Source organism: Schistocerca piceifrons, chromosome 1, assembly GCF_021461385.2.
Source record: "Schistocerca piceifrons isolate TAMUIC-IGC-003096 chromosome 1, iqSchPice1.1, whole genome shotgun sequence".
NCBI lineage: Eukaryota > Metazoa > Arthropoda > Insecta > Orthoptera > Acrididae > Schistocerca > Schistocerca piceifrons.
In genome coordinates, this window is record NC_060138.1 from 234,722,279 (window position 1) to 234,746,850 (window position 24,572).

The following is a 24,572-nucleotide window of genomic DNA, read 5'->3' on the forward strand; positions in this document are numbered from 1 at the left end:
GATTCTAGCGACGACACGGGCCGCAAATGCGGAATACCCTGATATTAGCAACTTTAAGGCAGATTCTCATGGCCCCGTCGCCCATCAATGACCACCCCAGAAACGGCAAAGCAGATCTGCTGTTCGCATCCTACTGACGTGCTCACCTATGGAAAATGATTGACGGACGGTGAAACAAGAAGTACGTGACAAGGTGTTGAAACATCCGCGCCTCTCACACAACGTGGAGATATGAAGATGGCATCTGTTCTTTCGGACATGTCTGAAAGAACAGATGCCATTGGTGACCGTGCAGCTCTCTAGAATGAAATTACAATTAAATCAATACCATTAGCTTCTGACCGGCGTTGACATTCACCAACGGGGACAGTTGAAAATGTGCGCCCAGACCGGGGCTCGAACCCGGATCTCCTGTTGACATGGCAGACGCTCTATCCATCTGAGCCACCGAGGGCATAGAGGATAGTGCGACTGCAGGGATTTATCTCTGGCACGCTCCCCGTGAGACCCACATTCTCAACTTATAGTCCATACACTACATTCGTAGTGTCCCTGCCATTATGCCCATTACTCGCTCCAGACAGTCCACCGAGTCCCATAAGTGTTCAGTGCATCCGCACTGAAGGAGGTCATCAGCCGGTTAGCCTTAACGATATGAAGACGGCATCTGTTCTCGGTGGATTGTCTGCCACGAGTAGTAGGTATAATGGCAGGGGCACTACGAATGTAGTGTGTGGACTAGAAGCTGAGAATGTGCGTCTCACGGGGAGCGTGCCAGAGATAAATCCCTGCGGTCGCACTATCCTCTGTGCCCTCGGTGGCTCAGATGGAAAGAGCGTCTGCCTTGTAAGCAGGAGATCCCGGGTTCGGATCCCGGTCGGGGCACACATTTTCAACTGTCCCCGTTGGTGTATATCAGCGCCTGTGAGAAACTAATGGTATTGATTTAATTGTAATTTCAACGTGGAAATGGAAGGCTTGTCCGCTTTGTAAAGCGGGATAGGCGACGTACTATGCTGTTACAGGCGTAACTGTTTCGGCGCACATTGTTCAGGGCTCATTGTTGAATATTAGGCCGCGCAGCAGACGACGAGATCGTTAATTAAGACTGCAATACAATGCAGTGCAGTCCTCAAAACGGGACAGAGGATCAGTGAAAAAACGTCACATGGTCGTTTCTTGGTACATCTGGTCGATAGTCGTGTTCTGGTACGCCGTCATCCAGACGAACAGCTCCTCGAACATGAACCGGGTCTGGAGGCAGATCACTGGCGGAAATTTTGTACTATGGGGAACATTCACCTTGGCTTTCATGCGACCTATGGTAGAAATCGAAGGTACTATGGCAGCTGTGGACTACACAAATATAATTGCGGACCAGTTGCATCCTTACATACGTGACATCTTCCAGACGACGAGTCTTCCAGAGGGATAACTGTCCGTGCCCCAAGGCCAGAACTGTGCAGTGGTGGTTCGAGGAGCGTGATAGTAATGTCTTACACATCAGTTTAACGAAAGTACGAGCACACTAAATAGGTTCCCAGATATATGGGTGGCTCGAAGACTTCTTAAGTAATAGAACCTAGAGCTCGACGGCGAGTGGTCGTCAGAGATAAGGATGTCGTCAGGAGTGTCCCAGAGAAGCGCGATAGGTCCGGTGTTATTTTCTGTATCATAAATGATCTGGTGGACAGGGTGGGCAGCAATCTGCGGTTGCTTGTTCATGGTGCTGTGATGTACAATATACAAAAATGCAAGTTCATGCGGATGAGTAGTAAAAACAAACCCGTACTGTTCGGGTACAGCGTTTTTAGTGCCCCGCTTGACACAGCCACTCCGTTAAAATATCAGGGCGTAACGTAGCAAAGCGATGTGAAATGGAACGAGCGTGTGAGAACTGTAGCAGGGTTGGCGAATGGTCAACATCGGTTTACTGGGAGAATTTTTGGAAATTGTGGTTAATTTGTAAACAACACCACGTACAGGACGTTAGTTCGACGTATTCTTCCGTGCTGCTCGAGTGTTTGGGATCCGCACCATGTCCAATTAAGTACGTTCGAGCAACGTGTGAGTATTACGGAGATGCTTCGGGAACTCAAATGGGTATCACCGGAGGGAAGGTGACGTTCTTTCCGAGGGACATTATTGCGAAAATTAAGAGAACAGGCGTTTGGGCCGGCCAGGGTGGCCGAGCGGTTCTAGGCGCTACAGTCTGGAACCGCGCGATCGCTACGGTCGTAGGTTCGAATCCTGCCTCGGGCGTGGATGTGTGTAATGTCCTTAGGTTAGTTAGGTTTACGTAGTTCTAAGTTCTAGGGGACCGAGGACCTCAGAAGTTAAGTCCCATAGTGCTAAGAGCCATTTCAACCATTTGAACAGCCGTTTGAAGCTGACTGCAGAATAATGCTACAAGCGCCAACATACATCTCGCATAACGAGCACGAAGCTCAGATACTAGAAATTACCGCTCATACGGAGGAATACAGACCGTCGTTTTCCCCTCGCTCTGTCTGCGAGTGGTTCAAATGGCTCTGAGCACTATGGGACTTAACTTCTAAGGTCATCAGTCCCCTATAACTTAGAACTACTTAAACCTAACTAACCTAAGGACATCACACACATCCATGCCCGAGGCAGGATTCGAACCTGCGACCGTGGCGGCCGCGCGGTTCCAGACTGTAGCGCCTTTAACCGCTTGGCTACCACGACCGGCTGTCTGCGAGTGGAACAGGAAAGAAAACGACTAGTGGTGGTACAGCGCGTGACGTCCGCCAAACACCGTACGGTAGCTTGACGAGTATGTATGCAGACGTAGACGCAGATGTAGGTCTGAACGCAGGCCAGTGTGACCGAACGGTTCTAGGCGCTTCAGTCTGGAACCGCGCGACCGCTACGGTCTCGGGTTCGAATCCTGGATGTGTGTGATGTCCTTAGGTTAGTTAGGTTTAGGTAGTTCTAAGTTCTAGATGACCTCAGATGTTGAGTCCCGTAGTGCTCAGAACCATTTTTAGGCCTGAACCCCATGGAACAGATCCTGGGCTCTACGGGGCAAGTGCTCATCACCTACAAACCACTGGCCGGTAATTTACGAGAATTGTGTGACCTGGGCGTAGATATCTGTGTCAGATACCTCTTAAAAACTACGAACAGCTTGTCTGTTCAGCGTCATGCACTATCGTTGCTGTAGTGCTTTCCAAACATGGAGCAAAACACTGTCAAGCAGGAGGTCATAATGTTTTGTCTCCTCAGTGTCTGTCTGGTGTTTCGAGGTGCTGAAGAACATCTGACTACTGACTGTCGTGTATAGCATTATCAAGGCAACAAGAAAGTTGTACGTGTGCAGCATTACAAAGTCAGCAAGAAATATATTAGATTGAAGTGGAAGTTGCATGCTGCTAGCTATCACATTGTAGCCATGCCTCGTGCATTTCCGACAATTTTTTATCTAAATAAAAAAAGTTGCGTGGACCCCGGCAGTAGCCAAGTAGTGTTACAGGATGCACCCGACTCATCAGATTTCTTACTGCGGTGCTGCGTGATTTTCTTCATGTACTTGTTATGCAGATCGGCACTTTGCAGGGCCTTAGTGACAGGAGCGCAGCCGCCTGCGTGAGGCCGCACGTGTTGACGTTGCAGGTGATGCTGCTGGGCGACTCCGGCGTGGGCAAGACGTGCCTGCTGGTGCGCTTCAGGGACGGCCGCTTCCTCAGCGGCAGCTTCATCTCCACCGTGGGCATCGACTTCCGGGTGAGCAGCCGCAGCAGCTGCCACCCCCGCAGGCCACCACCGCCTCGCCGCAGACGCCCCCAGGGGGTCGCTGCGGTCACTGCTGCCGCCGCTACATCAGCGACGCCCCGCTGCTTCCGTTCGCCTGCGGCGTTCCCTGCTATTGACAGTTCAGGATGTGCTGTTCCTTCATCCTTAACTACATTCGTCAGCAAAACTATGTTCTAACTATGGAGAAAGTAGGAACGTCCACATGGGGAGGAGGGAAAGGGGGGGGGGAGGTTGGGAACAGAATATGTAACACGACGCTTGAGTCCTGGCTATTATTTAGTCTAACAGGTGGCACCAGCTTTCACGTTTACAGAAATTCCTTACCTTCATCTTCTTCTTCTTTATCGTCGCCCTGTCCCACGTCACGTAGGGTCGGCGTTGCTCTTCTGGATACTTCTACATCTACATTTATACGCCGCAAGCCACCCAACGGTGTGTAGCGGAGAGCACTTTACGTGCCACTGTCATTACCTCCCTTTTCTGTTCCAGTCGCGTATGATTCGCGGGAAGAACGACTGTCGGAAAGCCTCCGTGCGCGCTCGAATCTCTCTAATTTTACATTCGTGATCTCCTCGGGGCGTATAAGTAGGGGGAAGCAATATATTCGATACCTCATCTAGAAACGCACCCTCTCGAAACCTGGCGAGCAAGCTAAACCGCGATGCAGAGCGCCTCTCTTGCAGAATCTGCCACTTGAGTTTGCTAAACATCTCCGTAACGCTATCACGGTTACCAAGTAACCCTGTGACGAAACGCGCCGCTCTTCTTTGGATCTTCTCTATCTCCTCCGTCAACCCGATCTGGTACGGATCCCACACTGATGAGCAATACTCAAGTACAGGTTGAACGAGTGTTTTGCAAGCCACCTCCTTTGTAGATGGACTACATTTTCTAAGGACTCTCCCAATGAATCTCAACCTGGTACCCGCCTTACCAACAATTAATTTTATATGATCATTCCACTTCAAATCGTTCCGCACGCATACGCCCAGATATTTTACAGAAGTAACTGCTACCAGTGTTTGTTCCGCTATCATATAATCATACAATAAAGGATCCTTCTTTCTATGTATTCGCAATACATTATATTTGTCTATGTTAAGGGTCAGTTGCCACTCCCTGCACCAAGTGCCTATCCGCTGCAGATCTTCCTGCATTTCGCTACAATTTTCTAATGCTGCAACTTCTCTGTATACTACAGCATCATCCGCGAAAAGCCGCATGGAACTTCCGACACTATCTACTAGGTCATTTATATACACTCCTGGAAATGGAAAAAAGAACACATTGACACCGGTGTGTCAGACCCACCATACTTGCTCCGGACACTGCGAGAGGGCTGTACAAGCAATGATCACACGCACGGCACAGCGGGCACACCAGGAACCGCGGTGTTGGCCGTCGAATGGCGCTAGCTGCGCAGCATTTGTGCACCGCCGCCGTCAGTGTCAGCCAGTTTGCCGTGGCATACGGAGCTCCATCGCAGTCTTTAACACTGGTAGCATGCCGCGACAGCGTGGACGTGAACCGTATGTGCAGTTGACGGACTTTGAGCGAGGGCGTATAGTGGGCATGCGGGAGGCCGGGTGGACGTACCGCCGAATTGCTCAACACGTGGGGCGTGAGGTCTCCACAGTACATCGATGTTGTCGCCAGTGGTCGGCGGAAGGTGCACGTGCCCGTCGACCTGGGACCGGACCGCAGCGACGCACGGATGCACGCCAAGACCGTAGGATCCTACGCAGTGCCGTAGGGGACCGCACCGCCACTTCCCAGCAAATTAGGGACACTGTTGCTCCTGGGGTATCGGCGAGGACCATTCGCAACCGTCTCCATGAAGCTGGGCTACGGTCCCGCACACCGTTAGGCCGTCTTCCCCTCACGCCCCAACATCGTGCAGACCGCCTCCAGTGGTGTCGCGGCAGGCGTGAATGGAGGGACGAATGGAGACGTGTCGTCTTCAGCGATGAGAGTCGCTTCTGCCTTGGTGCCAATGATTGTCGTATGCGTGTTTGGCGCCGTGCAGGTGAGCGCCACAATCAGGACTGCATACGACCGAGGCACACAGGGCCAACACCCGGCATCATGGTGTGGGGAGCGATCTCCTACACTGGCCGTACACCACTGGTGATCGTCGAGGGGACACTGAATAGTGCACGGTACATCCAAACCGTCATCGAACCCATCGTTCTACCATTCCTAGACCGGCAAGGGAACTTGCTGTTCCAACAGGACAATGCACGTCCGCATGTATCCCGTGCCACCCAACGTGCTCTAGAAGGTGTAAGTCAACTACCCTGGCCAGCAAGATCTCCGGATCTGTCCCCCATTGAGCATGTTTGGGACTGGATGAAGCGTCGTCTCACGCGGTCTGCACGTCCAGCACGAACGCTGGTCCAACTGAGGCGCCAGGTGGAAATGGCATGGCAAGCCGTTCCACAGGACTACATCCAGCATCTCTACGATCGTCTCCATGGGAGAATAGCAGCCTGCATTGCTGCGAAAGGTGGATATACACTGTACTAGTGCCGACATTGTGCATGCTCTGTTGCCTGTGTCTATGTGCCTGTGGTTCTGTCAGTGTGATCATGTGATGTATCTGACCCCAGGAATGTGTCAATAAAGTTTCCCCTTCCTGGGACAATGAATTCACGGTGTTCTTATTTCAATTTCCATGAGTGTATATTGTGAAAAGCAACGGTCCCACAACACTCCCCTGTGACACGTCAGAGGTTACTTCAACGTCTGTAGACGTCTCTCCATTGATAACAACATGCTGTGTTCTGTTTGCTAAAAACTCTTCAATCCAGCCACACAGCTGGTGTGATATTCCATAGGTTCTTACTTTGTTTATCAGGCGACAGTGTGGAACTGTATCGAACGCCTTCCGGAAGTCAAGGAAAATAGCATCTACCTGGGAGCCTGTACCTAATATTTTCTGGGTCTCGTGAACAAATAAAGCGAGTTGGGTCTCACACGATCGCTGTTTCCGGAATCCATGTTGATTCCTACAGAGTAGACTCTGGGTTTCCAGGAACGACATGATACGCGAGCAAAAAACATGTTCTAAAATTCTACAACAGATCGACGTCAGAGATATAGGCCTATAGTTTTGCGCATCTGCTCGACGACCCTTCTTGAAGACTGGGACTACCTGTGCTCTTTTCCAATCATTTGGAACCTTCCGTTCCTCTAGAGACTTGCGGTACACGGCTGTTAGAAGGGGGGCAAGTTCTTTCGCGTACTCTGTATAGAATCGAACTGGTATCCCGTCAGGTCCAGTGGACTTTCCTCTGTTGAGTAATTCCAGTTGCTTTTCCATTCCTTGGACACTTATTTCGATGTCAGCCATTTTTTCGTTTGTGCGAGGATTTAGAGAAGGAAACAGCTTTGGAAAAAGGTATTTAGTATTTCAGCTTGACGCGTGTCATCCTCTGTTTCAATGCCATCATCATCCCGGAGTGTCTGGATATGCTGTTTCGAGCCACTTACTGATTTAACGTAAACCAGAACTTCCTAGGATTTTCTGTCACGTCGGTACATAGAATTTTACTTTCGAATTCACTGAACGCTTCACGCATAGCCCTCTAGCATAGTACTCTATCCATTGCCTCTTCCTTCTTCCATCCTTTCTCCCTTAGGTCCCCGGATATCTTATCCTTCCACCTCATCTTCGGTCTTCCTCTCCTTCTCGCTCCTTCAAACCTTGTATCTTCAACTCTGTTTCCAATATACTCTTCCCCTTTTCTCTGTAAGTGTCCATACCAACTCAGTCTTCTCTCTTATATCTTTTTCCCCATGGGTCCCTCTTTCACAGTTCCTCTAACAAATTCATTTCTAATCCTGCCCTTCCTCGTTACCCCACACATCCACCTCAGTATCCTCATTTCCGCCACTTCCATATTCCTTTCCTGGGCTACTGTGATTGGCCATGTCTCTGCCTCGTATATCATAGCAGGCCTTACCACCGACTTGTACACTTTCCCTTTCAACCCAATGCTCACCTTCTTGTCACACAACACTCCTCTAATTTTCATCCAGGTGTTCCAACCGCAATTTATTCGGTGTTGTATCTCGCTTTCCAGTCCTCTGACCCCAGGTATTTAAATTTGCAGATCGACTTCAGCTCATCACCCTGGATCTTGCAGGACCTCATCTGCACATCCTTCAGTGCTAAATATTCTGACTTTGTCCTGCTAATTTTCATCCCTCTTTCTGCTAGTGCCTTCCTCCAATAACTCCAGCTTTTCCTCAAGTCTGTCGATGCTCTGCTCACAAAGAATCACATCATCCGTAAACATCATATTCTGCGGCGCTTCCTCCTTCACATCTTTCACCAGCACATCCACAGTCAGGTCAAAGAGGTAGGGACTAAGCGCAGACGCTTGATGTAACCCTACTTTTACTGGAAACTCCTTTGTCATGCCAACACTACTTCTCGCCTGTGTGATTGCTCCTCTGTACATTTCCTTCACTAACCTCACATACTTCTCTGGCACGCACTGCTCTCTCATGCTTCTCCATATTTCGTCCCTTGGGACTCTGTCATATGCTTTCTCCAAATCAATGAAAGCCATATGTAGATCGGCTTGTAGCTCCCCCTGTCTCTCCACTATCCGCCTTAAAGCATGTATTGCATCAGTCGTTCCTCTTCCAGGCATGAACCCAAACTGTTCTTCACACACCGCAGTCTCCTTGCGTAATATTGCCTCTATAACTCTTTCCCAAATTTTCGTTGTGTGTGCCATCAGTTTAATACCTCTATAGTTACTCCAGTCTTGCACATCACCTCTCGCCTTAAATATTGGGATCAGTACACTAGTTCCCCACTCGTCTGGCATCTCCTCAGTCGCCAAATCTTCTTCATTAAGTCCTTACCTGAGGCTGTTTAATATGAAAATCTGCCCCCAGTGAAACTCTACGTGTTGGATATTTAATAGATAAGATATTTACAGTACAGGGTGATTCCAAAAGAAAGAACAGATTTCAGTTGTTTGTTACAGACAAACTACGAAGATAGAAAAATATTGCGCACGTCAAGGAATAGAGAAAGGTTCAAAGTTTTATGTTCGCACAGACACTATACCATAAACTCACCACGGGCACCATGCGTCGACCGAGAAACATCGAAACGGTAGTCCACTTCACTCCACACACGAATCAACAGCTCCCTGTTTATTGAATCGACAGCTTCAACAATTCGATTTCTCACCTATTAAAGACTAGCAGTCATGGGTGGTGCAAAGTCACTGCCTTTTGTGTACCCTCACAGAAAAAAAAAGTTCCAAGGTGGGAGGTCTGGTGACCCGGGAGGCCAAAAGCAATGTACAAGATCTTATAATTCACCTCTTCCAATCCAATGTTGTCGGATGGTGGTGTTAAGATAACGCTGCATCTAAAGATGAAAAATGAAATTATTGGAATCTTCGTAAAGTTGAGGACCCAGTTTTGCAGAGTGTCCAGGTAGCGCATCCCCGTCACACTTTTCCCCGCAAAAAGGAAAGGTACATAAATTTTGTGAACAGAAACGGCACAAAGCATATTCAGTTTGGATGAGACTTTTTCATGTTGGAACACGACGCCAGGAGTTTGTGACGCCCAAATTCTTACGTTATGGCGGTTTACTTTACCCGATAGATGAAACGTCCATTCGTCCGAAAAGATGAGGCGTTCGGAAAAAGTGTCCTCTGCCATATCCTGCAGAACTGAAATGCAAAATTGGTACCTTCTGCTACGGAGGCCGGGACGCAATTACTGCAGTAAATGATACTTGTAGGACTTCATATGCAAGCGTGTTTTCAGAAGTTGAGGTTCTTGGGATCAGCCGTACTGTAGACTTAGGCGGCTCTGTGTGAACGCGTGTGGGATACGCTCGACATTTTCATCAGGCGTGCTTGACCGACGAGTGTTCTTCTCTGTGCATATGCAACCATCTTCCAAGAATTTTGGATGCCAGTCACAAATCATAAATGTGATTGTACAGAGGCGGCTTCTTGCTGAATCGACGGCGGGATGCTTGTTGCAAAAAATGGTTCAAATGGCTCTGAGCACTATGCGACTTAACTTCTGAGGTCATCAGTCGCCTAGAACTTAGAACTAATTAAACCTAACTAACCTAAGGACATCACACACATCCATGCCCGAGGCAGGATTCGAACCTGCGACCGTAGCGGTCGCTTGGTTCCAGACTGTAGCGCCTAGAACCGCTTGGCCACTCCGGCCGGCGCTTGTTGCACTTGGACCATGAATTGACTTCGGTCAAATTCCAACACACTAAATGCTTTCTCTTGGAATTAGTTACCATGTTGCTAAAAACAAACAACGGCACAGCTGTGTCAAAACTTCGAACCTTCCTCTGTTCAATGATATGTGCAGTTTATAGTTTGTGTGTATAAAACAACTTGAACCTGTTCTTTATTTTTGAATCACCGCTGGCAGCCGTAGTTGTTCCAGAAGAATAATTTAACGCTCACGGACAGTAAGGTTCATCTAGCCACAAATAAACGTTGATGTTGTTCCGCTCTTCAGTCTGAAGACAAATTGATGAATATCTCTTTGCTGGTGTATCCTGTGCCCGCCCCTTGATCCTTACCCAGCGAGGTACGGATGGATATTTCAGAGTTTTCTACCGTATCTTCCCCTTGACCCTTCCTCCCCTGCCGAACCGTCCCTAATATAACTTCGCTTCAATCCTTTCGGACAACTAGATACCATGAAAAGCAAAACTAACCACCTCGGGTAACTACTATATCCCTGGTTTGACCTACTCACAGGAGACCTGTGCTCTGGCAGAGAGCGAGAATAAACGAATCCTACCTTTTGAAATGAAATCTTTTAGATTTATGCCGAAGCGAACAAAAAAGGATGAGATAACCAGTGAAACAAACTGAGTGGCTGCAACTACAAAACTTAGAATGCCGGAAATTCCACCATTTTAGATTAAGAGGGCATGGCCATGTGAAACGGGTGGAGGAAAGCAGGATAACCAAGAAATTTTCTTGAAATGACTGTAAACGGGAAATGACATGTTGGATTTCCAAGGACAAGATGGGAAAACATCGCTAAGTAGATAGATAAAAGTGGCCTCCTTTGAGATAGGAGTATCTCATCAATACACAAAACAGAACCTTAACTGCAAGATATTGTGAACGGAGGATTCGAACCTGCGACCGTAGCGGTAGCGCCTAGAACCGCTCGGTCACTCCGGCCGGCTATTTTCCTAAATCACTTCATGAAGATGCCGGGATGGTTACTTTGAAAGGGCACGGCCGATTTCCTTCCCCATCCTTTCCCAATCCGAGCTTGTACCCCGTCGCTAATGATCTCGATGTCGACGGGACGTTTAACACTGATGTCCTCCTCCTCGCCCTTGAAGACTGGCTTGATGCTATGTCTCTTCAGGAGTTGGCTTGTCTTATCTGTCACTGAATTACAGAATGGCATTACACAGACTTTTTACTCTCCTTCGCAGCGCTGTTCTGCTTGCTGATACCTCCTGAAATTCTCTGTTATATTTATTTTTATTTTATTGTTTATTTTACACGTCTAGTTCCGTAGTACTGAATTAAAGAACCGATCGGCATACTCGCGGAACGCGTCAGTATATGAAATTACAACAGAAAAGTACGAGTTATTGTAGGTAAAATTTATGTTAATCAATCCTAAAGGGATGACAACCTGTAAGTTTATACGAGTATAAACGCAGTCAACAATGTAACATAGGAATAAGCTTTATTCGACGGAATAAAAGGAGTGATCCGTAAGGAAACCCTTCAGGTTCTATTTGAAGCCACGTGGATCAATGCTAAGGTTTTTGAATTCTCGTAGTAGCTTATTGAAAATGAATGCAGCAGAATGCTGCACACCTTTCTGCAAAAGAGTCAAGGAGGTCTATCCAAATGCAGATTGGATTTCTGTCTAGTTTTAAATTGAGTGAAACCTGCTAATTCGTGAGAATAAGATGAGAATGTTAACAATAAACGAAGTAAAGGAATATATGTATATGCATATACTAAGAGGCCAATGTCATAATTCCCAGGCTAATGAATAGAGGTCTACGAGAGGTTTGCGAACTTACACCACTTATTGCTAGAGCCGCCAGTTTCTCAGCCAGAAATATGGGAAGAGTTTCTCCAAAACGAATACTATACGTCATGAGCGAATGAAAGTTAGCAAAGTAGATTGCTTTTCGTGAAGAAGTACCAGCAACTTCAGATACTGTTACAATATTAAAAAGGTCCTTAACAAGATTCCATGACAGTTTACTATCTGTCTAAACAAGTAGAAATCTGAACTGTTCAGCGTCACTAATCATATGCCTTTTCTGTGTAATTAGAACGTCAGGTTTCCATAAACTGTGTGTTGTAAACTGTAAAAACTGAGTCCTACGGTGATTTAGCGTCAGTTTATTTTTACAAGCCATGAGCTTATGTCTTCAACTGCACTATTTGAAACAGTGCCAGTGTTGCGTACCACATAATTTTCTACCCAGCTAGTGTCATCAGCAAATATAATTATTTTGGAATCACTTGTAATACTAGAAAGCATTCTCACAAAGGATATCCCGCGGGTGGTTCAGTTTTAACGACAAGTTTTTAACATCAGAGAGGGCTTCGGCTCAGTGACTCCAGATCCTCAGAACAGCACTATTTAGGACGGTGGTAATATCAGAAAGCGTGCAGGTACCGGCCCGCATAAGAGGGTATTCTGTGTACACCATGGTTTCGAAACCTGACGAGGACGTCTTGAAAGGGAAAGCCACGGTTTTCTTCAATCTCCGCCAAGAACTTGATGCTGTCGTTAGCGTTATGGTGCATTTCAGTAACCCTCCCAGTTTCTCATGTCTCTGTGGCCAGACGATGAGTGTCGCATCGCTGTAGCGGTTACTCTATCAAACTTTATAAGTGGTAGGATAGAGAAAACCTAAAGAAAAGCTACCGGCCTCGCGACGAGTGACTCAGAAATGCTAAGGATTTTGCAATCAGAGACATTACCAGAAAGACGCCCTGCATTTCGTAGACCATTTTATAGCACCGGACACGTAAGAAGTAACGTACACTACTGGCCATTAAAATTGCTACACCAAGAAGAAATGCAGATTATAAACGGGTATTCATTGGACACATATATTATACTATAACTGACATGTGATTACATTTTCACGCAATTTGGGTGCATAGATCCTGAGAAATCAGTACCCAGAACAACCACCTCTGGCCGTAATAACGGCCTTGATACGCCTAGGTATTGAGCCAAACAGAGCTTGGATGGCGTGTACAGGTACAGCTGCCCGTGCAGCTTCAACATGATACCACAGTTCATCAAGAGTAGTGACTGGCGTATTGTGACGAGGCAGTTGCTCGGCCACCATTGACCAGACGTTTTCAATTGGTGAGAAATCTGGAGAATGTGCTGGCCAGGGCAGCAGTCGAACATTTTCTGTATCCAGAAAGGCCCGTGCAGGACCTGCAACATGCAGTCGTGCATTATCCTGCTGAAATGTAGGGGTTCGCAGGGTTCGAATGAAGGGTAGAGCCACGGGTCGCAACACATCTGAAATGTAACGTCCACTGTTCAAAGTGCCGTGAATGCGAACAAGAGGCGACCGAGACGTGTAACCAATGGCACCCCATACCATCACGCCCGGTGAAACTCCAGTATGGCGACGACGAATACACGCTTGCAATGTTCGTTCACCGCGATGTCGCCAAACACGGATGCGACCGTCATGATACTGTAAACAGAACCTGGATTCATCCGAAAAAATGACGTTTTGCCATTCGTGCACCCAGGTTCGTTGTCGAGTACACCATCGCAGGTGCTCCTGTCTGTGATGCAGAGTCAAGGGTAACTGCAGCCATGGTCTCCGAGCTGATAGTCCATGCTGCTGCAAACGTCGTCGAACTGTTCGCTCAGATGGTTGTTGTCTTGCAAATGTCCCCATCTGTAGACTCAGGGATCGAGACGTTTCTACACGATCCGTTACAGCCGTGCGGATAAGATGCCTGTCATCTCGACTGGTAGTGATACGAGGCCGTTGGGATCCAGCACGGCGTTCCGTATTACCCTCCTGAACCCACCGATTCCATATTCTGCTAACAGTCATTGCATCTCGAGCAACGCGAGCAGCAAAGTCGCGATACGATAAACCGCAATCGCGATAGGCTACAATCCGACCTTTATGAAAGTCATGAACGTGATGGTACGCATTTCTACTCCTTACACGAGGCATCAGAACAACGTTTCACCAGACAACGCCGGTCAACTACTGTTTGTGTATGAGAAATCGGTTGGAAACTTTGCTCATGTCAGCACGTTGTAGGTGTCGCCACCGGCGGCAACCTTGAGAGAATGCTCTGTAAAGCTAATCATTTGCATATCACAGCATCTTCTTCCTGTCGGTTAAATTTCGCGTCTGTAGCACGTCATCTTCGTGGTGTAGCAATTTTAATGGCCAGTAGTGTATTACTTTCTTCAACATACTCGTATAGTGAGGTGACAATTCGTGGGATAGCGATACTGACATACACAGATGGCGGTAGTAGCGCGTACACAAGCTAGGGCAGTGCATTGGCAGAGTTGCCATTTATGATTCATGTGAAAAGATTTCCAACGTGGCTACGCCCGCACGACCGGAATTAACAGACTTTGAATTCGGTATGGCTGTTGGAGCTAGATGCATGGGGCATTCCATTTCGGAAATCATTAAGGAATTCAGTACTACGAGTTCCACAGTGTCTAGAATGTGCCGCTCTCTCTCACCACGGACGACGCAGTGACCGAAGGCCTTCAATTCACGACCGTAAGCAGCGGCGTTTGGTTAGAGCTGCCAGTACTAACAGACAAGCAAAACTGCTCGAAATAGCCGGCCAGTGAGGCCGAGCGGTTCTAGGCGCTTCAGTCCGGAACCGCGCGACCGCTACGGTCGCAGGTTCGAATCCTGCCTGGGGCATGGATGTGTGTGATGTCCTTAGGTTACTTACGTTTAGGTAATTCTAAGTTCTAGGGGACTGATGACCTAAGATGTTAAGTCCCATAGTGCTCAGAGCCATTTGAACCATTTTTATTGCTCTAAATAACCACAGAAATAAATCTGGGGTCGCACGACGAAGGTATCCGTTAGGGCAGTGTGGCGAAATCTGGCGTTAATGGGCTGTGGCAGCAGAAGACCGGCACCGGTCCCTTTGCTAACGGCACAGCATGCCTGCAGCACCTCTCCTGGGCCCATGACCATATCAGCTAGACCTTAGACTACTGGAAAACCGTGGCCTGGTCAGATGAACCCCGATTTGAGTCGGTAACAGCTGATGGTAGCGTCCGGGTGTGGCGCAGACCCCACGAAACCATGGACCGAAGTCGTTAACAAGGCACTACGCAAGTGATCCAAGTGAACCGATCATTGACAGGAAATGGTTATGTTCGGCTTCTTGGAGACCATTTGTAGCCATTCACGGACATCATGTTCCCAAACAACGACGGAATTTTTATGGATGACAATGCGCCATGTCACTGGGCCACAATTGTCCACGGTTTATTTGAAGAATATTCTGGACAATGATTTGACCACCCAGATCGCCTGACATGAATCCCATTTAATATTCATGGCACGTAATCTAGAGGTTAGTTTTTGCACAAAATCCTGCACCGGTAACACTTTCGCAGTCACGGACTGCTGTAGAGGCAGCGTGGCCCAATAAATCTGCAAGGGACTTCCAACGACTTGTTGAATCCATGTCACATCCAGTTGCTGCACTGCGCCGAGAAAAGGGATGTGCGACACGATATTCGGAGGTACCCTATAACTTTTGTCGTCTCGGTGTATATCTGGCGTAATGACCATAACAGAGACCGTTAGATAAAATTGAGTACATAGAAAGCTACGGTGGCAGTTTTCTTTCCTCACGCACTATTCAAGATTGGAGACTGAAGAGGGAAATCGATTCTGATACAGATGTACACTCCCTACACACAATATGGTGGCTTTCGGAGTACGGATGTTGATGACTAGAAAACTTATTTGACGGCGGCCTTGTGGGACTGTGCGTCCAGAGCTTATTCACGGGGCAGTCTGTGGTCACCTCTGCTGTGTCAACAGTGTCGGATTTACGCCAGCGATAAAGGGACAGATAAACAATGCACGCTTCGTTATTGTTTCAAGAGGAACGCTGTCACGCACTGCTCGTGTTTATCATCATCGACGTCGCTAAGAGATTACATCCATAAATTGTTGTTTTTTTCCCTCTGGAGCTCTGTACGTTAGGTTGCCGTATGCAAGCATCCATTTTCCATGGCGATGTGACGATTTTCGTCAAGTTCGAGTGATTTAATAGCGGGCAACGATAATTACTCTTCACTTTCGTATTTTTCGTGTATACCGTCCACAAGTCTTCACATTTTTTTTCCCGAGATGAATATCTCTTTTCATTACTCATCTAACGTAACAACAGAACAACATAAACTATTTTCCTAGAATTAAAAGGAAAACAGAGCATTTAACTTCAGATACCACGTTTCTTGACAGCAGTTACGTAATTTTCTGAACACTTTTTATTGAAAGCAGTTCTAAAACACGATGAAGCATTGCTCCAAACAACAAAAAGATAGAAAAGTAATTCGAAAAGATGAAATCAGTGCAAACATTGGCTCATTTCTGAATCTAAGGATTCTGCATTACTCTAATGAGTGCTCTTTACACAACAAAGTTCCAGGTAAATGTAGGAGCGCCGTTTTTATAACTATTTTCAGATAAAGAAGTCGAAATGAATGCGAAAATTGCTCTGGCAGATAGGTCATGTAAGATACAAACTAGAATAATCTGTAAGGCAGTGCAGATAATGAATGAAGTACTTCTTTCAAAGGAGTAAAATGGTTCTAAGAAGCGCAGATCTTGCATCGATAATGTGTTCATTATGAAACGGGTGACAGAGTGAAGAATAGAGTATAGTAATGAAGTTCACATAGCATTTATGGATGACATGAAGGCTTTTGACCAAACACACAGAGAAATTTTCTGGAGCACAATACAACGAGCGAGCGGTCGTCAATTTAAAAGCTTTACAACTGAAGCAGTGATTTCCAGACAATTTCCAGAAAAAGTGCATATCACACTCATATTGGAATACGTATACATAAATACAACAATGAAGACCAAAATTGATTCAAAAATTTCTGATAAAATCCTCGTAAATCTGGATATTAGACAAGGGTGTACTCTGTCATCCGCTCTTTCTGATGAATGTGCTGATGATCTCTTGAGAGTGTAAACTCTGGTTTAGAAAAATCATACGAAACCACCATCCACAAATTGATCTTCTTGCGCGAACAATATAATATGACGATCTCTATTGGAAAGACAAAAGTGGTTACATTTAGGTAAATCGAATACATAAAACCAACAATTGTCGTTTCTGCAAAGTAAAAATTTTTAATTGTGTTGGAAATCAAGTAAGATATCTAGGATATCAGGATGCAGAAAAAGGTCTTGGAAAATTATATGTGTCGCTACAAACAAAATTTAAAAAACAGGTGAATAAAGGAAATGAAATTAAATGTTATTAAACCATGGCAGTGCCTGTACTTCTCTACCGCAGTCGTACCTGCACCGAGTAATAAACGATAGATTATTAAGATTGAAGCGTCTGAAATGTGTTTTCTGAGAGGTGTGAATGGATATACAAAATGTGGTAAAATGAATAATGAAAATGTTAGAAAAAGTTAAAAGTTGAACCAATAAAAGTTATAATAGATTAATAGAGAAATAAATGGAGTGGGTATGTGGAAAGAACGTCAGATCGCTGACTAGCACTACACGCAATAAAATATGTTTCACATGGAAAAAGAATGCTGGGAAAATACAAGCAGAGATGGCATGAATCATGCTGACACACGAAAACGGAGCAGGCATCACGTTTAATTCCTGAAAGTGAAAATGATGATGATGATGATGATGATGATGATGATACCAAAGTTCTTCCACCCGCATTGAAACTTCTCTCCTTCAGGTCGACAGTAAAGAACGTAAACAAAGCATCGATGCACCGGATCATGGAGACATTTTCTGTGATATTACTTCAGACGTACTGTCGCACACACCACTTTAGATATGAACACGACTGTATCTTGTCACATGTCCAAGATTAGTTCCGGTAATCAATAGCTGGAACCACACTTGACTTTGCTGGGTGGTAGATAAGTGCGAAGAGCAATATCTCTGTATCAGTACCTCGCAGCCTCAATCTTCCTCTCTCTCTCCCACCATCCCCCCTCCCTTCTCTCTCTCTCTCTCTCTCTCTCTCTCGCTCTCTCTCTCTCTCTCTCTCTCTCTCTCTCTCTCTCTCTCTCTCTCTCTCTCACACACACACACACAATCTTTGAAACAATTCGAGCAAAATCAAATCACTGATTGAATCCCGTGCTCTTTTTAGTCATTGAATTTGAATACCCGTTGCTGCAAAGCTGAATATCAAACGGAATGACCGGATACATCGTTTTTAGAATGCAAGTACATGGCATTTTAAACATGTCTATTCATGCTGGCACATAATGGTTGTTGTTATATTGTCTTTTCAGTCGAGAGCACAAAATTTCATACAGTCTCCCAGATTTAATGAAATCTGCACTGCTTTAACGAGATATTTACATGTTTGACAAAATAGTGTTCCAGTAACTTCCGGCCGTTTTCTGATGATAGGCCTGCAGTGACTTGAAGAGAACTCTGTAGAGAATAAGTTTTCTGCACACCAGATCGCGACTAGTTGCTGTTGTGCCTGAATCATTTTCTGTTTACAGCGCACTACCGATGTTTCGTAACTTATAGATTAGACAATATAAGCAGTGCGTGTATGGCTGTCATTGCTGTTGCTCTAGTTTGGTTTCCGCTTCAGAAAATAAAACTTGTCAAACTTCATACGGTAGGTCTTATACGAACTGACGATGCACCATGACTACTGGTAAGTACTGCATGTCACTGGATTCACTATCTCACACCATAAGCCTTCCGAAGGAAGAACACATCCTTCGACCATCAGGTAAGCGCAGTTTTATGTCTCTTAATAATGCATTTACAATTTTGCATTCACTACTAACTCTCTTGGAGGTATTAAGAAGGTTACTGTTGCAGCGTATCGTGCTCAGTAGACACGTAACCTGAAAAGATATATTTGGGATTTAATCCTGCAAATGGATGATCTGACTAAAATATAAATACAGACAGTCACAGATCAGAGCTTCGTTCTTTGTAAAGTAAGGCCTTGGCATCTAGCACCTATCATTATCAGACCTAGTATTATGAAGGCTTCAAAATTTTGTGATGCTCTCGGAGATTATTAAGTTTCACATAGTTTTCTCCAGAGATATGGCGAACAGTTCGGACGGTAGGGGCAGACATACGGAGAAAGTAGCGAGATACAGCTATTCTTCAGTTCCGTTGACGGAGGCAATAGTGAATGTTCTCCCTTGTTATATGTTTTCCAGCATGTAAAAAGTCTAAGAACTGTCCAGTGAGAGGATACGAACAAGAAAAATGTAATGAAGTTGTGTCCTGAAATTTATGGTTTCCATGGTAGAGACCATTTATTCAATCATACATTGTTACAGAGTCAGCGGTCTAATACACGCTGTACCATGTTACAGTGTGAATGGTTTCCTCCTAGAGGTTGGCACTGTTCCTCGTACGTCATGCCTTAGCGCCCTCACCTGCCATAGTGATTCGTAATGTTGTGTCCGATTCACTTCTGTTGCTGATTCACCTTGTACTGGATGTGATACAGCATTCTACACAACTGTTCCGCATTCGAATCGAGAGCTTACCGACATGGTGTTTACTTGTGGAAAGCAAATGGCGACGGGCAACAAGAGTGTATCAGGAGACCTATCCACACAGACAACCACCACACCATTCAATGGTTGCAACAGCATTTCGCCGTTTGTCTGGGACATGGTCGTATCAGGAAGCAGGAAATCATGTACCCCTAATGTTCGGACACCAGACTTGGAGAAAAATGTCGTTAACATTGGGGAGCGCGTCCGCCCTGTCAGTACCAGGAAGTTGGCCCTCCAGTACAGGATAAACCAGACGACCGTATGCAACATTCTCCATGAGAATTGTTACTATCCTTATCACTTACAGCGTGCGCAGGGCTTATTAGCGACAGACTTTCTACATCGGGAGCAGTTTTGTCGCTGATTTCTTCACCAGGCAATCACGATTCCTGGATTTGTGTCATTCATCCTAGTCACAGACGAGGCCACCTTTACATGGAGTGGTATCTTCAACTTTCATAACAGTCATCTGTGGGATAGTATGCAGAACCCCCTACATACCAACTTGGAAGCAATAGTGGTTCGAGTGAAAATTACTCTGGCAATCACCATTTGCAATGTCTACCTCCCTCCTGGTAGGCCACTTCCTTACATTGCACTGTCTACCTTAATCCAGCAAATCTCGTCCCTTTTCTCCTCCTTGGGAACTTCAATACCCACCACCCACTGTGGGGTAGCGTCACTTTAAAGGTAGGTGCATCCTAATCGACCAACTTATCACGGACCCCGATTTGTGTCTCCTCAATGATTGTTCCCTTACCCACTTCAGTGCCGCTCATGGCACCTTCTCTGCGATCGATCTCACGATCTCCTCCCCTGCCCTCAAGGTTTTCCTACATTGGTCATCCCATGATGACCTTCGTATAAGTGACCACTTTCCGGATATTCTATCGTTCCCCTGCTGCAGCCAGGCAGACAGGCCCCACCGTTGGGCCAATTGACGTTTATATACGTCTGCTGTGCACTTCAGCACCTCCCTCTCGAATTCCATTGATGTAGTCCTGCAGGGCGTCTCTGCCACTAACCTTTATGCTGCTGGCACTGCTGTCCCCCTATCCACAGGTCCTCCTCATCGTCAACCGGTACCGTGGTTGATCAAGGACGTCGCAGTCATCGTCAAGCACCGCTGACGGACGTTGTAACGATTTAAGCGTCACCCTTCACACACCAACCTCCTCGCTTTTAAGCGTCTCTGCGCAAAGGTTAGTTATGTAACCAAGTGGAGTAAAAAGGAATGTTGGGAGCGCTATGTTTCCTCCCTGGGGACGTATGCCTCTTAATTGCAGGTTTGGTCAAAGCTCCGTAGCCTTCTGAACGGCCAGCGACAGTCAACTGTCCAGGGTCTTAGCCCACAACGTGCTCTGGGCACTGATCCATTGGTCCTAGCAGAACACCTCGCGACAGTATTTGCAACGGCATTGGCGTCCTCTTCCTGCCCTACTGCCTTTCTCTGGCACAAACACAGAGGTGAACAGACCCTCCTCTGTTTCATCCTGCACCACGCTGAACCTTATAATGAATCGGAATTGTTGCAGGCTCTTAGCTCTTCACAAGACACGTCCCCAGGCCCGGATTCCATCCACAATCAGATGATTCAACACTTGGACGTTCCCCAGAGGTAACATCTCCTCAGAGACTTAAACCACATTTGGCTCACGGGTCACAATGGCGATACAGTATAATTAGCCCTGTACTTCAGCCTGGGGAGAACCCAACCTCTCTAGACATCTACCGCCCAATTAGCCTGACGAATGTACTTTGTAAACTGCATGAAAGGATGGTCAGCTTCAGATTATGTTGGGTACTCAAACCTAGGGGCTTTCTGTCCCTGTATCAGTGTGGCTTCCAGGCAGGACGATCTCCAACTAACCATTTACTCTGATTGGAATCAGCCTTCTGACAGGCCTTTACTCACCGCTGGCAGTTTGTCGCGGTCTTCTTTGACCTACATAAGGCGTACAACATGGCTTGGTGCCATCACACTTTAGTTGCCCTCCATGACTGGGGCTTCTGCGATCCCCTTCCAATTCTTATCCGCGAGTTTTTATCTCACTGGCTCTTCCGGGTTCGAGTTGGCACTTCACTCTGCGCTCCTAAGATTCAGGAGAATGGTATCCCATAGGGTTCTGTGCTAAGTGTCACACTCTTCCTCATTGCCATCAATGGGCTTGTGAATTCTGTTGGGCCTCTGGTTACCCCAGCTTTGTATGTCAATGATTTTTGCACCTGTTTCAGCTCCCACTCAGTAGCAACTGCTGAGCACCAGCTCCAAGGTGCCATCTGAGGGGCTTCTGCGTGGGCCACCTCCCATGACTTCCAGTTTTCTCCGTCCAAAACGAGGTTTATGCATTTTGGTCGTCGACCCACCACACACCCCGATCCAGAACTCTATTTAGGCTACAAGCTCCTTGATGTTGCAGCACAGTCCCGTATCTTGAGCCTCATTTTTGATAACAAGCTGTCATGGCTGCCCCACATTTTCCACCTAAAGACTATATGTATGCAGAAGCTTAATGCTCTCCACCTCCTGGCCCACACATCTTGGGATGCAGACTGTTCCACTCTTCTCCATCTTTGCCGTGCTATGGTTTTATCCAGACTAGATTATTGTATTCAGGTTTATAGCTCAGCAGCTCCTTCCACTTTGAAACTGCTTGGCCCTGTTCACTATTGTGGAGAGCATCTGGCTATTGGTGCCTTTCGCACTTGTTCCATTGATAGTCTCCTCACAGAAGCAGGGATTCCACATCTACACATACGACAGACCCAACTCCTCGTTTCTTACGCAATCACCGTTCGCCAATTCCCTGACCATCCCTTGTACACTATGCTCTTTGCCGACGACGGATGTCTCCCTCCTGACACCCACCCCCAGATGGGATTGCCGCTTGGCAAGCGTCTAACTTCCATCTGTCGGGATCTCCAACTCCACTCACTGGAATGTACCCCATGGGATGGTGCCCAGACCACGGATTAGGACTGATCTATTCTGGGGTCCTAAGATCTCTGTCACTCCTATGGTTTTCTGGTGCCTTGTATATGCCATCCATGCAGAGTTTCAGGGTGCCACCATCTTCTACACTGATGGTTATAAGACAATCGTTAAGGTGGGATACGCTTTCACGTCTCCTACAGGCTTAGAACACCATTTATTGCCAGGATCATGTAGTGTGTTCATAGTGGAGCTTCTAGCCATTCACAGACCTCTCCTTTTTGTTTCTCAGGCTTGCCTCCACAGTGTTTTAATTTGTTCAGACTCAGTGAGCAGCCTGCAGGCTATCGATCGATGCTACTCTCATACCCCTTTGGTCTCTGCTATCCATGACCTCCTCTCTGCCCTTGGCCGTGCCACCTTCTCCGTTGCCTTTCTCTGGGTCCCAAGTCATGTGGGCACCCCAGGGAACGAACTGGCTGGCCGTTTGGCTAGGGAAGCAGATACTTACTCCTCATTTCCTCTCATGATTCCAGCTGTGGATATACGAATCTACGTCAAATCTCTCTTTGCCCACAAATGGAATGACATTTGGTGCACTACTCATCACAGTAATAAACTCCGCACAATCAAGGAGTCTACTGCACTTAGACGTTCTTCCTTCCACTCCTCTCCAAAGGAGTCCACTGTTTTATGCCGTCAACGCATTGTTCATACCAGGCTCACCCATTGTTTCCTCCTAAATAACGACCCATTCCCAAAATGTGGTTGTGGAGCCAGACTGAAGGTATCCCACATATTGGCTGAATGTCCCCTTCTTTCGGTCCTTCATGCTAAATATAGCCCTCCCGATTCCTTAAATTTAATATTAGCAGACTATTCACGGACGGTTGAATTGGTCTTCAGTTTTTTCCCATGACAGTGGTTTTTATTTCCAGGTATAAGGTTCTACTTTTGTCTTGGAGCAGGGGCAAGTTTGTTGTGGTTGGGACCTCTTTTCCAGTTTTCACGGTCTGTGACTCCATGACCGCCCCTTTCTTCCAGTTTTTAAAGTTGGTTCACCTTATTTGCCTTTTACTCTGTTTGCTTAATGTTTATTATTTTATAACTTGACTCCCCTGACTGGATTCGTCCACATTTAGCGGATCCACATTTAGCGGATAACTTCGGAATTGCAGGACTGATGACCTCGCCGTTTGGTCCCATAACCCCTCTCAATTAATCAATCAATCAATCATTGATCAACACATATATGCACCTACCCTTAGGAAAATACCCAACCCTACAAGTGGTTTGTTTTTCCTCGACTCGATGGCATCTACCAACAGGACAATGCAACATGTCACACAGCTCGAGGTGGATGTGCGTCGCCCAGAGAATATCAGGATAAGTTTATGGTACTCGACTGCCACCTAATTCTCCAGATTTAAACCCAATCGAGAATCTATGGGACCACATCGATCGGACTTTACGCGCCATGGATCTTCAATCGAGAAAGATAGCGCATCTGACCATGGTACTGGAGTCGGCACATCTTCCACAACATCACTGACTCTTTTTCCTCGACGTCTCTCTCAACCGTCTACCCTGTCAAAGGTAGTTGCTGAGACTTTTCAGAGGTGGTCACATTAATGTGACTGGACAGTGTACAATTATTCCATTGATTTACCGCTTTTCTGTTGTGTGCTTGCGGCCTTCCCCTGTCCCTTTTTTCTTTGATTTCTTGTGGCTGAAACACTTGCTACGTTTTATGTTCGAAGATACCACGGTCAGGAGACAAGAAATCCTCAGGTAAGACAGCTTTTATCTGGAGAGAGGGAAGCGATAACAGAAAGGCAGTTTCAGTTAATTCTTCTATTTGATGTGACTGAGGTACACCACGCTAAACGTTCAATATTCTCATTCCACAACAGGCGCATAGCGCTTTTTCTGCGCCGACTTGAATTATAGTCGCCTCGGTATCACTGCTTTGCAAATGCTTCGCATAAAATTCCAGATACGGAAGATGCGGCGAGCATTTGCCTGTAATCGCCGAAACGGAAAG

The 24,572-nt window shown here is 46.5% G+C and overlaps 1 protein-coding gene and 1 non-coding gene across 3 annotated transcripts in view; both read left to right on the forward strand.

The window, feature by feature from the left end:
• The window catches only part of LOC124796300 (ras-related protein Rab-37-like), a 335,644-nt gene that overhangs the window by 257,345 nt on the left and 53,727 nt on the right, over positions 1–24,572 (forward strand). Inside the window, exon 3 of one of the 2 annotated variants that reach the window (XM_047260426.1) lies at positions 3,637–3,747. The exons of the other annotated variant lie outside the window; for it this stretch is intronic. Within the exon in view, the coding sequence (XP_047116382.1) occupies positions 3,637–3,747 (111 nt within the window). The remainder of the gene's footprint in view (positions 1–3,636; positions 3,748–24,572) is intronic. 2 annotated transcript variants of the gene reach the window in all.
• Positions 811–885, forward strand: Trnat-ugu. Its single transcript has one exon. It is a non-coding gene; the product is annotated as a tRNA-Thr (tRNA).